Consider the following 14,422-nt stretch of genomic DNA (forward strand, 5'->3'; position numbering starts at 1 on the left):
CATCCTGAATAGTCAAATAATCAAAATGTTTAGTGACAATATTGCTAATTTATTTTATACTTATTTATGTTAATTATGTTTATAATCATTTTTTAATTAATTTTTAATGTGAAAATATTTATTCATAGTAAATAAATATCAAGGAATATATGCAGTTGGAATGACAGACTGGAGGTTAGACTGCATCAAGGATCGGCTCTGAGCCCTTTCCTGTTTGCAGTGGTGATGGACAGGTTGACAGATGAGGTCAGACAGGACTCTCAGTGGACTATGATGTTTGCGGATGATATTGTGATTTGTAGTGAGAGTGGGGCGCAGGTGGAAAAGAGCCTGGAGAGGTGGAGGTACGTGCTGCAGAGAAGGGGAATGAAAGTCAGGACGAGTAAGAAAGAGTACATGTGTGTGAATGAGAGGGAGGGCAGTGGAGAGTTGCGGTTATTGGGAGAAGAGGTGGAGAAGGTGGAGGAGTTCAAATACCTGGGGGTCAACAGTGCAAAGTAATGGAAAGTGTGTTAGAGAAGTGAAGAAAAGAGTGCAGGCAGAGTGGAGTGGGTGGAGAAGAGTGATAGCAGGAGTGATAGAAGAGTATCTGTGAGAGTGAAAGGAAAAGTTTATAGGACTGTGGTGAGACCTGAGATGTTGTATGGTTTAAAAACAGTGGCATTGAGTAAAAGACAGGAGGTGGAGCTGAAGATGTTGAGGTTTGATTATGAGGGAGGCACAATTGAGGGCCGTTAATGTCAAACCAGGATTTTGTAATTTTACAAGTATGAAAATGTCCTATTGGTGGTTCCCTGATGATGAAGTGAAGCAGTCTGTTCTAGCAGGCTGTTCAGGTGCACTGACAAACCTTTTATGTTGAATCTTTTCAGTTGTTAGTTAAATGCAGGGATAAGTGTATAAATGTATCAAAGGGAGGATGTGGAGAAATAAATGCAGTTTAAAATGTGCAAAAAATAAAAATAAAAAATCAAAAGTCCCGTTTTATACATTCTTATGGTATTAAAACGTTTCGAGACTACTTTTGTAACACGCCAACAGATGGCAGCACAAAACTGCACGCGCAGTAACAGGCAGCACCGACCACAAGTGTTACCACGTCTGCGTTTTCATCATGGACAGCAAGTTAGAACAAAGAGCAAACATGAAATTCAGGAATATTAAGCTGGAAGGGGGATTATTTTAAAGGTGATGGTGTGTAAACGTAGAAAGTACTTTCTTTTAAAAAACGTTTTGACACAACTTTTTTCTATTTTCCTCCAAATGATCAAACCGGAACTGTAAAAAACACACACTTTATTTACTTTTTAAAAGTAATAATTATAGTCAGAAGAGCATACATGAAAACTTCCGGGAGTGTTCTGAACAATAATGCTTTTGTTTGTATCTTTTAGACAAAAAGTAAGAAAATTTTTTTATCCCAACTGAAAAAGAAATCTGTACACTGTATCACACATTTCTCTTCGACACTACTTTACATTAGCACTACCCCTTAAAACGAACGATTTGCAAGCTGGAACAGTTTACGGCAATATTTCAATATAAAATCTCAAAAGTGCAACAACGCAACGACGACTCGAGAACCGATTAACGTACAGGAGAGAAGGATACACGTGTGACTGTACACAGCTCCTATTGTATGATGTCCATTAACATACTCTATTAATAAACGTGAGAACAGAAAACCTCTCGCGGTCGTGTGAACGTACCGATCGCATGCCGGCTTGTTAAGACCGACCAGTGCTTCCAGCATCAAAATAGTGGTGCATTTTCTCTTGTTGTTTTTGTTTTTATCATCACAGAATAGACGTGTGCTGCTTTAAATCCACCGGAAACAGTTTGAAAGCTACACGTGTTAAACTCAAGACGCTTATGAGCTTGACTTGATGAGACACGTTTTTTTTCCCAAATCATTTTCACATTCGAGGCACGAAAAAATGGATTGCGATTTCCATGATATAAAGGAAGGCGGGATTGTGACTGGGTTCTAGTACAGGAAAGGTGTGCCATTCTTTACCTACGTTTTTTGGTCTCATTAAATTCTATATAAAAAAAAAAAAAACATTAAAACTCTCAAGTTCACTGCAGTTCACAGCCTCGACCGAAGCACTGCATTACAGCCTGCCTAAGTCCAGTCACTTTTATAAAGTCCACACACTTCGGAGGCGTGCTAGTGCACCTCCACTCCCATGTACTCTGAGTTCTCTGCTGCAGGGAGGTGCCCATTCGTCTTGGTCCCCACTGGAAAGAAGTCCTGCTGGTAGTCAGGGTTGTCGATGCTGTTTTGTGAGATGCAGCCATTGACATTCGGCTGCTTCTGGCTGGCAGTGAGGGGGGAAAAGATCAGAGTGTGCGAGGTGTTTAGGTACTCAGGGGCAGGGTTAGGAGAAGTGATAGTTGGTGGGTTTTTGAAGCAGTTTAAGTAGTCCTCCTCAGTCTCGTCCAGGGCTTCACGAGCAGGGTGCTGATAGATGGGGTTAATCATGTCCGAGACGCTGCCGTTCCCGTTCTGGTTTATGTATTCTGGATGGAGAAAAGACAAGAGGTTTAGTTGCAATGAGTGTCACATCCATCTGATTTCATCTCCACACCAGCAGAGGTCCCCATCCCCTGAATATAAACCACATCCTGCATGTGTAGACTATGTAAAATAGTGATGGGAAGATCGGATCATTTTAGTGACTTTTGGGTCATCGAAATGAATGAATCATTTAGTTCATTTTGTTCCTTTGATCGGAAATAAAATGTTTAATTTTTAATAATCAGATCCATCAAAACACAAACTTTGACTATGGTTCCAATAATTTATTTATGTATATTTAACTGCACAGAGTCTATTGGAGTCACATGATAAAAGAATGTCTCTCTGCCTGCCTGCCTGCCTGCCTGCCTGCCTGCCTGCCTGCCTGCCTGTCTGTCTGTCTGTCTGTCTGTCTGTCTGTCTGTCTGTCTGTCTATCTATCTATCTATCTATCTATCTATCTATCTATCTATCTATCTATCTATCTATCTATCTATCTATCTAAGAACATCCAGTACGAAGCAATATTCTTAACATATAGTATAAAAGCTTCCAGAATAAAGATCCATAAACTTCCATAAAAAGTTCAATTGTTAAATTTTGTCACAAAATAAAAATAAATGCAAAAAACACTTTTGGATTGTCTGTCTGTCTGTCTGTCTGTCTGTCTGTCTGTCTGTCTGTCTGTCTGTCTGTCTGTCTGTCTGTCTGTCTGTCTGTCTGTCTGTCTGTCTGTCTGTCTGTCTGTCTGTCTGTCTGTTTGTCTGTCTGTCCAATTCTGAAATACAGAAACAGGACATAAGGCACTGTTTATTCTTTCTTTTTGACACTGCCTATTTATTCTTTAGTCTGATGTGAATGCAATTTGATTAAAAAAAACATTTTCTGTAAAAAAAAAAAAAAAAAGATGTGGCTGAAGTGGATGACCGTACAATTAGAGTTCTGAGCCCGATGGAATCGAATTTTTTCAAGAAAATGTTCTTGTATAACATGTTCGGCGTGATACTTCCTCGCTGATCTTCTAACAGCGTACAGGCTTCCAGGAAGCCGAGATGCATGTAGACGGTATGATTCATGCCGCCGTCACAAAATTAACCTCCTGACATCATGACTCTCTCTGTAAGCTAAGGTGGTAATGCCGTAGACCAGTCCACCATCATTCCATTTTATCCGGTGGTACGACTTCACTGCTAGCCCCGCCTAATTGCTCATCACGCATCACCAAACTCAGGTGATGAGTGATGGTGTCCAGGTATAAACTTTACACTTGTTTACCTGGAGCAGGCTGGAAATCTCCATCCAGGAAGCGTTCGGTGGGGTCAGGGATGTAACGCGGCATGAAACTGTTCTCACGCACCGGCCCGACCGCCTGAGATAAAACACACAAAACAGCATTACTCGCTGATCCTGAGTTACCTGAGAAACTAGTGTTGTGTAACAGATATTACGTGTGCGGTTACACAAGGACAAACCCCGAGTGACAGAAGTCTCAAAACGTTTCATGAAACGTTGCTAGTAAATTGGACTCATATCTTTATTACGTATAGTTTTGTATCTATTTTGATATTTACTGTTAAATAATAAATCTTATTCTTATTATTGCTATATAATATCGATTAATTCACATTTCTAAATTTTTCTTTGAAATCCTGCTTTTAAACAATATGTCTCGTATTTGTTCGAGTATTTACTGTTAGAATAATTGGACTATTGTCAATTTTTTACACTTTATGTATTTCTTTTTAAAAGTTCTTGAATGTCTGTTGTTTTCAGAAATACATGCAGCAGAAACACATTCAGGAGTTTTTAATGAATGAAATGGAATCGGTATATCCAGAAGTGGAAACGACCAAACTGCATCGTTCTAATCGTAGCACTTTTTTTTTAATTTAAAATACAATTTGCTAAACGTTAACACTTCAGGTCTTAAATGTTTAGTACTGAGTCAGAACATCTGAAACTGATACGTATTGCTGGTGTAATTAATCTTCCGTTTAAAAAAGGTTTCCAAAGAAAAAGCATGACAGTGTTTTGCTAATTTTATGAGCTGAAACCTATGAAGGAATCTAATAACGTTAGAGAGCCGAGTTCACTAAACTAGCTAAACGAGTTAGACTAGCTAAACGAGGTGAACTAGTTACATGAGTTAGATCACATGAGTTAACTACAATAGCTAAATGACGTAGACTAGCTAAGTAAATTAGACTAGCCAAATGAGTTAAACTAGTTTATATGACTAATTAATTGAGTTACACTAGTCAACTGAGTAAAACTAGCGTAATGAGTTAGACTAGCTAAGTGAAATAAACTAGCTGAGTTATACTAGCTAAGAAAGCTAGAGCGAAGTAGACTAGCTTATTGAGCTAAATATCTTAGACTAGTTACGCGAGTTAGACTAGCTGATTAAACCAGACTAGCTAAGATTTTTTTATTCGTATGTTTTCTACTGATACAGTTAAGTGTTGGGTTAAAAACATCGAAGTGCTTTTAGAGGATATAGGAGGAAGTAAAAGGAGTAAAATGAGCAGAATGGTAAATGAGCTAAACTAGCCATCTGCTAAAAAAACCAAGACCTCCCAGACTTAATCATTTCTTTTTTTTCTACTTTCTAACTCAGCATGTATATGTATTCGTTCCACCATCATACTATATACATGCAAGCACATCTAACGTGAACCTCCAAACCTCCTCTCAGAGGTATTCAAACTCACTGCAGCCTGAAAGCCTGCAGCCGCTGATTGATGAGGAATCTGAGGTGAGGCACGAAACGAGCATCGTAGTACAGCGCAGAAAAATGTCCACATTTGGTTACACAAGAAACACTCCTGGGCTTTCTAAAAATCAATCACTCACCCCATTCCTGTTCTGGCACGACCCGATGCTGCTGTTCAGGCTCTGAAATGAGAACAAGGAACACGTACACAATCGGAAAGGATTTTACAGAGTAATGGTGCTTACAGTTTTCTAAGAAATCCCAGCAAAACAGGATTTGTGACGAAAAGACAGGTTTTGTCTTTATAATGAATTATCTACTCAAATTAGACTGCTATTATCCCTTTAATTGAGTTGCTTTTAGGTCACATGACCAGACTTTTTTTCTATTTCTATTTCTATTTCCACAAGCTGCTGAGTTTTGGATTTAATAGTTACCCTGTGGTGGGCTGCTTCTTTTCACAAAAATTCAGCTCTCACTGCAAAATAACTTGCTTTAAAGGGGAATCATTTTCCTTCATTATTTCAATCATTATTTTTTCAGACAAGGTCAATTACATTTGGATTACACTATAACTGCAAAATCATTTGGTAAACATGTTTATCCTCAGCCATTGCAACTTACTGTACATATCAAAATCTCATCACTGGCTCACTGGATTTCTCCTGCCTTTTTCTTACTCTCAAACTGTTGTTTTTAATTGATTATATGATTATACGCCCAAATGCATAATATATTTATTTTATTTTCCTACCTTCTTTATTTTTTTAATTTCAGCTAGTTACATGTACATTACAGCACAGTGAAATGGGTTTAGATTACAGGGTCAGACCTGATACAAGCCGCTGGAGCACAGGGCCTTTGTTAAGGGCCTTGCTCAGGGGCCCCAAGAGTGGCAGCTTGGCGATAGTGGGGACTTGAACCCCCAACCTTCCAATCAATAGCTCAGAACCTTAACCAATCATATCTATATAATCAATTAATTATACATAGTTATACAATAAAATATTTTTTTGTTACATTAAAAAGGTTTTTAACTAAAATAAATCAATAAATATATATAAATGTTTTTTTTTATATATATATATATATATATATATATATATATATATATAAAGCTGAAGTTTTTTGAATCTAAAAGAATATTTAGAAAAAAAAAAAAAATATATATATATATATATATATATATATATATATATATATATATATATATATATTTTTTTTTTTTTTTTTTATATTTATTTTGAAATATTCATTCAGATTTTAAAAAACTCCAGCTTTTCTTTTTTAGAATGTTAAATATTGATAATAATATTATCTTATTTTATTAATAAAAAAAAAAAAACTAATTATAGTTATAAAACCAAACTTTTTTTGTTACATTAAATTTTTATTTTATTTACAAATATTTACTTATTTAATTTTTTTTAATAAATTAATTAAAATTCTGTTTTTACGGTTATCTCTTTTATCTTTGCATTATGTATTTACCTTTTTTTTTATTTCATTTATTTATACATTTTTTTTCTCCTTTTTTACTGTCTCTCTATCAGGAGTTAAAAATATGTTACTCTTGATGAAGTGTGTTTATCCTCCCAAGATGGGTGCGGTAGTGATGTGATCTTCAGAGGGAAAAAAAAACATCTTGAACTGTCTTTTGAACATTTGAAGGCCCTGAAGCCTCAAAGGCTTCAATGTAAAAAGTAAATGAAAAAAAAATAAATAATAATAATAATTGTTTATTTTCTTTACTTATTGTCTTCTCCAGAACTTTTAGAATGCATGTAACAATAGAACTTTAAAAAATCCTACCCTTCTATGTTGTATATAAAAAAAATGTAGATGCTCGACAAGGATGTTTTTATTCCTGCTTATACGGTATATAAGTCTCTCTGAGTCTGTACATGTTCAAGATCTACATCTGCATTATATCTGTGCTTGTGCTATCCAGGTATATTCTATTTCCTGTTTCCTTCACAGTTCCTCGTTATTTTGCCACATGCAGTTGTGAAATCGTATCGCCGTTCACTTCATGCCTGAATGCAGCGTTCCCATTAGAGCGTGCTTTGACGTATATTTCTAATCATACTGTTTGTTGAATAGCTCTCTCAACATTTCCTTTTCTTCATGGCCAAGCCACGCTTGATGGATGACTAAAGACAAGATAATAACTCGTCTTTCGGGTTCAGCTTTGCTTTACACGCATGTTTCGAAATAATTATTTTAATAAAAAATCCATAGTCTGGGTTATATAAAACCCTCACTTCACACAGGGTCCCTTCCCCCTCCCCCCATCAGCCAAACATTTCTGAACAAAAAGTTTCGCCTGCAAAGGCAATCACACTTAAAAGGCTTGAGGGAGTTTAGCGAGCACTCTGCAGCGGGAAAGGAGCCAAAACACGACAAGGCCATTTCTGTGATTCTTTCAATGCACGCTGCTCATTAATCAGTGGGCACCTGGGAGGAAGCGTGGGTGCGGAGACGGCAGCGCACGAGCAAACAGGAAACGGGCGGAAGAGTGAAGTTGGGCCAGAGGAAAGCAGGTCGGTATCAGGCAGATGTGCTCAACCGTCTTATTTTCGTTAGATACAGGTTACTAAAGAGAAGTATATCACACACAATAAGCACTTTATGACTCCATTATGCAGTGTAGATCTTCTGCTTATGGCTACTGTAACACCTACAGCGCTGATCCTCTATTACTGAACAACAGCGTGTGTAATAATTTACTATGAAACGTTTATTCGCAGGCATCGGTGTTCAATTCACAGCGAATGCACAGCTGTGTGTGGAAGTGGTGGCTTATTGATCGAAAGGTCAAGGGTTTAAACCCCAGTATCACCAAGCTGCCACTGTGCCCTTAACCCTCTGTGCTCCAGGGGCGCTGTGTCCCCTAACATCGCTGGGATATAAAATGTGCTGTAAAATACATGTGACAAGTGAAATGCCTCTTAACTCCCTTAATACTGCATAATACTCTGAATGCAAATTCTATATATTTAAAGTTATCGGTAAAACACACCCTACTGCATTCATACACATGCACAACCATGATGCTTGGGTAGACAATGCGTTTGTGTGTGTGTGTGTGTGTGTGTGTGTATGTGTGTGTGTGAGTGTGTGTTCTTACCACAGAGTGCAGAAGGTGTGTTCGAGACGTGCTGGGGCTGCTGAAGAAGCCATGTTTGGGCAATAAATACTCATCGGCGTCTACGGCCTCGTCCAGATCCACCCCGCTCATTAGACTGCGGTAGAATCTGGAGTCTGTGGGACCGGGTAGGTGCATCCGCTCATCGCCCTGCAGGACAAAACAAAAACTAAATGATTTTCCTTTTTTTTTTTTGTCGTATCGTTTTTTTTAAATCAGCCTACATAATATAGTTGAACATGAAGCTTAAAATAATGATTGAATGCACGCTAAAAACCATTCAGCTCACCTGGATGACCAGGTAGCGTTTTGGATCTCGTGCCATCTTGGAAAACTCGATGATGAGCTCCCTGAACCTGGGCCTGCTCTCTGCGTCAATCATCCAACCTGAGATACATAAAAACAAGAAATTTGATTATATAAAAGCTTCAAACTACTGCTAGTATTCAGATTTTGCTCAGGTGGTCCCCGAGTTGGTTCGGCTTAAGAGATTTCGATCTTATGATGACGATATCTAAACAAGGAAATTGTAAAAACATTTTTTCACTTCGCACGACAGGTAAATGTTGCAGCGTATGCTCCGCCTTCCGGCTGTGAACCGACCACTCATATAAATTGCTCTGTTTTGCTAAATTATGTACTTGCCCATACTGATCACCATTCTTAAAGAATCCTGGATAGGCCAGGCCATGGACTCTTCTAAATACATCTTCATGGTAACTCGGGGTCGACCCGTGTTTAATGTACATTTCGTACCATTTCAGCTTCAAATCATACTGTTTTCATATCATCTCACTGCCCACCGTTGAGGTATCCCATCTTCTCTTTGATCATATTATCTCAGGAGAATAATTCACCCCAAACCTCCAAACCTTTGACACTTACATTTCACCATGATCATGTACACATCAATGGTGCAGATGGGCGGTTGAGGGAGTCTTTCTCCTTTCTCCAGGATCCCAGCGATCTTATTAGCAGGGATTCCGTCATAAGGTTTCGTCCCGAACGTCATCAGCTCCCAGACGGTCACACCTCCGGAGACAACCGCACGTTAAAAAGACGCCACATTCCTGAAGAGCTTGTACAACGAACAATGTCCCAACCAAGTGATAAACATTCGCACAACTCTTTCAAATGAGATGCATTTCGTTACCATAACTCCATACGTCGCTTTGATGCGTGTAGGTCCGCTGAAGAATAGATTCTAGGGCCATCCATTTTATCGGGACCTTAAAATAAAAAAGAGGGCTTTTTGGATGACGGAAGTAATAGCAAAGATCCTGCTAGGGCATTTCAGGAAATTGAAGAAAACTGAAGGGTTTGATTGACTGAACATTGACAAATATTCAAACCAATGAATCTTGTCCAACATGGCCTGCACTCCATAATAAATAACATCTTATATGCTAAGAATCAACCAACAGGCTCCAAACACATATCGTCATCATCATGAATAACGCAACCTAAAATCCTTCTGTCGCTCGGACATCATGTATCGGTATCGAAAAGATCCGCCATCAGGACTTCTCTCACCTTCCCTCCGTCGGCGTGGTACTCTTTCTCATCGGCGTTTAGGAGTTTGGCCAAACCGAAGTCGGTGATTTTGACATGCTGAGGTGTTTTGACCAACACATTACGAGCAGCCAAATCCCTGTGCACCAGGTGGCGCTCTTCCAAGTAGTTCATCCCCTGAAATAAAACCGCAAAAAAACTATTTCCAGGAAGAGTCAAATGATAGGAGAGATGAAGAACTAGGGTTTTCCTATATATTAAGTAGAACAAAAAAAATATAGCGACATATTGTACATATGACAAAGAGGTATACAGAATATTTATCGCTATATACAAGGCAAATCACAATTCAGATTCGAAAAATGTAATGAGGCATCCAGCGTGCTTCATTCCTCTCCTCACTATTATCATATTTCATTTTCAAAGCACCGGAGGGAAATCAAATTCATTTGCAAGGCCATCAGGGAAATCTGACAAACGCTGACAAATAACTTTAAGTGCCTTTCCGTTGAGTGTTTATCTCGGCGTATTGGTGTGAGATAGACATCAGAGCGGGATAACAGATGCAATCACTGCCATGACGGCGACATAAAACAGCTCGGATAATGTATTTTTTTAATTTATGGCTTCAGAAGATGAGTTTCTGGGAACATATGAATGCCTCTTTTTGAACTGATCTCTTCTGAGGATTACTTTCTGTGACACCCTGGTTAGTTTATCTGACTGTTCCTCAGTATAATGTCTAATACTAATACAAGCAGGGATCAAAGTAACCCTCATGAGTCCTACAAGGGATGATGCTCTCCTTTTATAATGCTGGATAATATGATAAGTCCTAGAAACGGTGATGAACGGCGAAAGTCAAGGTTATAGTGCCAAAGATATGAATGGATTTAAAAAAATGGATGACAAATAACAAAAAAAAAAAGGCTGGAAAAATGTATATATTAACATTTGAGTTTCTAAGAAAACTATAAAACTTGAAAATAGGCCAGAGCCCTGGTCTGTGTGTTTGGCTCAGGCTTTTGCACCCCACTGTAAGTGATAATTGGCTTCGGTCTGGCTCTGTTCTTCCTCAGAATGGCGCTCAGCCAAGATGGAGGCCGATCTCCGTACCTTGGCGATCTGCACACACCAGTTCAGCAGGTGCTGCGAACCGATGTTGTCCTTGTTCGCCTTGACGTAGTCGAGCAGGCAGCCGTAGGGCATGAGCTGGGTCACGAGCTGCACGTTGGAGGTCAGGCAGATGCCCAGCAGGCGGCACACGTGCGGGTGTTCCACGCTCGCCATCACGTAGGCCTCCTGAAAGCACAGAAACGTGAAATTTGCAACAGAATGGAAGTTCTTTTCAATGCGGCGAGCAATACCGAGCGAGTATATGCTTGCTAATCATTCCTGAGCGTGTTGTGATTTTAAGTAAACCTCGCATGCTAACAATTAGCAACTGATTTGACTGCAAAAAAACGGAATGAAAAGAATTCCTTATCAATGTTTTTGACTGAAAAAGTGTACATTTGGTACATTGTCACATTTAAAGCATAAAAAACTTCCTCCTTTCCATGCTAATAAATGATCTGCGCACAGAAAAAAAACATTGTAACTGCCATGAAAACAAAGCTAAATAAAAGAATGGGCAACTAGCAGCACCCGCTAGCACTGTCATTGCATAGCATCTCATTGTTTACCATAGCAACAAAGATGCTAGTCAGTCTCAAATTATATTTGTGACTTTATTATTAGCCAAAATGTTGAACTATGTGCTACTTTCTTATACGTTTGTGTTATTACATCCGTATTAATGCACTCGACACGTGAACTAGCTTATTACGCTGTATTAGCGTCCACTTGATTTCCAGTCAGCACACAGCAGCTGTTATGAGCTAGTTAATGAATTTATGATGCTAATAATATTATGATCATATTAGAAGGAACCAATGAGGAGAGGAAGGAAAGGAAGAAGAAGTGAGTCAGTTCCAGTGTTTAATAGACATAATAAAGGGAAAACAAAGAAAAACGGAAAGCAGTGAGACAGTAATTATAACCTATAGGGCTGTAAATGTGCAAGTGTGTGTGTGTGTGTGTGTGTGTGTGTGTGTGTGTGTGTGTGTGTGTGTGTGTGTGTTTCAGCACAAATCTTCAGAGTAACACCAGGCTGGAATGCAGCTTTACCAGAAGACACAAGGACAACCGAAGAACAGCGCAGTATTAAACTAAAAAGTCACTTTCTGGAAAAGACTTCACGCTCGGCCAATACAAATAACTGCTCCTTTCCTCCTTAGTCATCAGGGAGCCAGAGGAGTGTATTCCAGATGGTTCTTCGTGCAGCACATCCTTATTAATATTATCCCGGGCCTGTTCCCAATCACATTTCTCCTTCTGTAAGTTGTTTGGCCTAATCAAAGTCTGCAGTGTTTACATATCTGACTTATCTTCAGAGTAACCCTGCCATCCAGGCTATCGCTAAAAACACATCCTCTTACTCAAAGAGGATTTTTCTTTTGAACTGATATATATAGATCTTCAGAAGAAATGTTCCAGCCTTAGCGTCCAAGGACGAGCAGACCTCCTAAGAAATACCAAAACGTACTCTTTAATCTTATTCAGGAACGACCATATTTAATTTTATACTTATTATAAGCATCAGATATGATACTCTCTATCTATATATAGTGTATGGACAAAAGTATTGGAACATCTGACTTTTCCAGGCATACTGATTCGATTTTAAAAAATTACCACAAACTACACAATTGTACATGGTGTTTTTGGATGAAAAAGCATGAAATTTTCCCTTCATTCAAACTAGGAGACCCAAACCTGTTCCAGCATGACGATGCCCCTGTGCACAAAGCCAACTCTGGCTCCATGAAGATCTGCTTTCCATGGGTTGGAAGTGTCCTTCTACAGAACTCAAACCCCTATTGGGATGAATGTGCATGCAGACTGCATCCTGTGACCTCCTCAACTTCCTTACCTACATCAATACCTGACTTTACTAAGTGGCCGAATGTGGAATGAGATGTTCAGGTGTCCACACACTTTTGTCCACATAGTGTACGTTAGTTAGAGTTCAAATTATACTCAGGGCAGATTTGTATGTTCAATAAATATCAAAATGTAGTGTCTGAGGTTTCAAATGCTGTGATTAAAACAGGTCTCTACAGTGCACCTGAGCTCTGAGATAATCGCTATTGTAACATCATCATCATCATCATCATTCCACAGCAGTGTAACTGCCAGATGAAAGCAGTGCTGCTTGGTTTCTCTGAAGCAAATGATGCTAAAAATACCTTCTGTCTTACATAAATTTCTAATCAAGTCCAAGTAATTGTGCTTAAAATCATCCCAAAACTGGACCTCACTTAATTCCAAGCACTTATCATCTGTTATCTTATATCTCGTATTTCATCATAATGTAAAACAATAAAAATAATAACCAACTCACATCCAGGATCTCCTTGTTAGCTTTCTGCAACGTGGCCTCTCGCAAAACCTTGATGGCGACGGGAATCTTCACGTCTTCTCCTTCCGGGACCCATAAACCCTGCATCAAGAGATTCGATTCATCTTCATGTGAACACTCATCACTTAGAAAAACATAAAAACAGCTTTCAGTGGCCAAAACGAGGCGATTACGTCAAAACAAACGAATGGAAAAAATCCTGTGAGGATTGAATGTCTCATTGAGGAATAAAGATCCTTTAATTCAATTATGTTTACTAGAAACAGGAAGTCAGTCATACGCACACGTTCTGGGAATGTCGATTAATATTTTATGAGACTTCTCAGCTCTATTCATTTCTAAAATCAGTCAAATGAATAAATGGGATCAAAAAAGTATTGAATTTACATTGAAATGCTGTTTGTTTGTATTCTCCACACATCACGCAGGAAAAATGCCATTAAACATGTTTTCAATAATTTTTTTTTTCCATAACAGCAAGAATTGATTTATATTATTATTTGTTATTTTTGTTTTTTAACTCTTGTGTCAAAGTAATTGGCCTTTTTAATATGTTTATTTTTTATTTGTAGTATGGAAATGTACATTTTTTTAGTATGGTTATTAAAAAAATTCTTTAAAAATATCATAAAAATAACTATGTATTTAATCCAAATAAAAAGTTTATATTTATATAATTTATAATAAAGACTACCGTATTTTCCGGACTATAAGCCGCTACTTTTTTCCCACGCTTTGAACCCTGTGGCTTAAACAACGAAGCGGCTAATTTATGGATTTTTCCGGGTTTTTTCCCGGTTTCACAAACTTCAAGCCAAAAAACTGAACCCCATAACATTAGACTAATGAAATTTCCGAACAGGTTCAGGTGAACCAATGAGACTCTTTATATTAAATCAGATGCGCTCCCACTGAATCGAGCCGCACCACATCATAAATATGGATGAGGTTCCTCTGACGTTTGACCTGCCGCTCACTCGGACTGTCTACAGGAAACGTGAATCATTCGTCACGCTGAAAACAACCGGGCATGAAAACACACTTCACCTGTGTTCTGAGCTGCAC

At 38.5% G+C, this 14,422-nt stretch overlaps 1 protein-coding gene across 1 annotated transcript in view; it reads right to left on the bottom strand.

The window, feature by feature from the left end:
• Nucleotides 1–1,282: 1,282 nt before the first annotated feature.
• egfra (epidermal growth factor receptor a (erythroblastic leukemia viral (v-erb-b) oncogene homolog, avian)) overlaps nucleotides 1,283–14,422 on the bottom strand; it is a 60,510-nt gene continuing 47,370 nt past the window's right edge. The window contains exons 19-28 of the mRNA XM_083524999.1: nucleotides 13,340–13,438; nucleotides 11,011–11,196; nucleotides 9,916–10,071; nucleotides 9,536–9,611; nucleotides 9,268–9,414; nucleotides 8,672–8,769; nucleotides 8,365–8,532; nucleotides 5,375–5,416; nucleotides 3,797–3,890; nucleotides 1,283–2,523 (exon numbers count right to left, since the gene is read on the bottom strand). Coding sequence (XP_083381125.1) covers nucleotides 2,171–2,523; nucleotides 3,797–3,890; nucleotides 5,375–5,416; nucleotides 8,365–8,532; nucleotides 8,672–8,769; nucleotides 9,268–9,414; nucleotides 9,536–9,611; nucleotides 9,916–10,071; nucleotides 11,011–11,196; nucleotides 13,340–13,438 — 1,419 coding nt within the window. The 3' untranslated portion in view covers nucleotides 1,283–2,170. The remainder of the gene's footprint in view (nucleotides 2,524–3,796; nucleotides 3,891–5,374; nucleotides 5,417–8,364; nucleotides 8,533–8,671; nucleotides 8,770–9,267; nucleotides 9,415–9,535; nucleotides 9,612–9,915; nucleotides 10,072–11,010; nucleotides 11,197–13,339; nucleotides 13,439–14,422) is intronic.

Source organism: Silurus aristotelis (assembly GCF_946808225.1).
Source record: "Silurus aristotelis genome assembly, chromosome: 22".
In the NCBI taxonomy this organism is placed as follows: Eukaryota; Metazoa; Chordata; class Actinopteri; order Siluriformes; family Siluridae; genus Silurus; species Silurus aristotelis.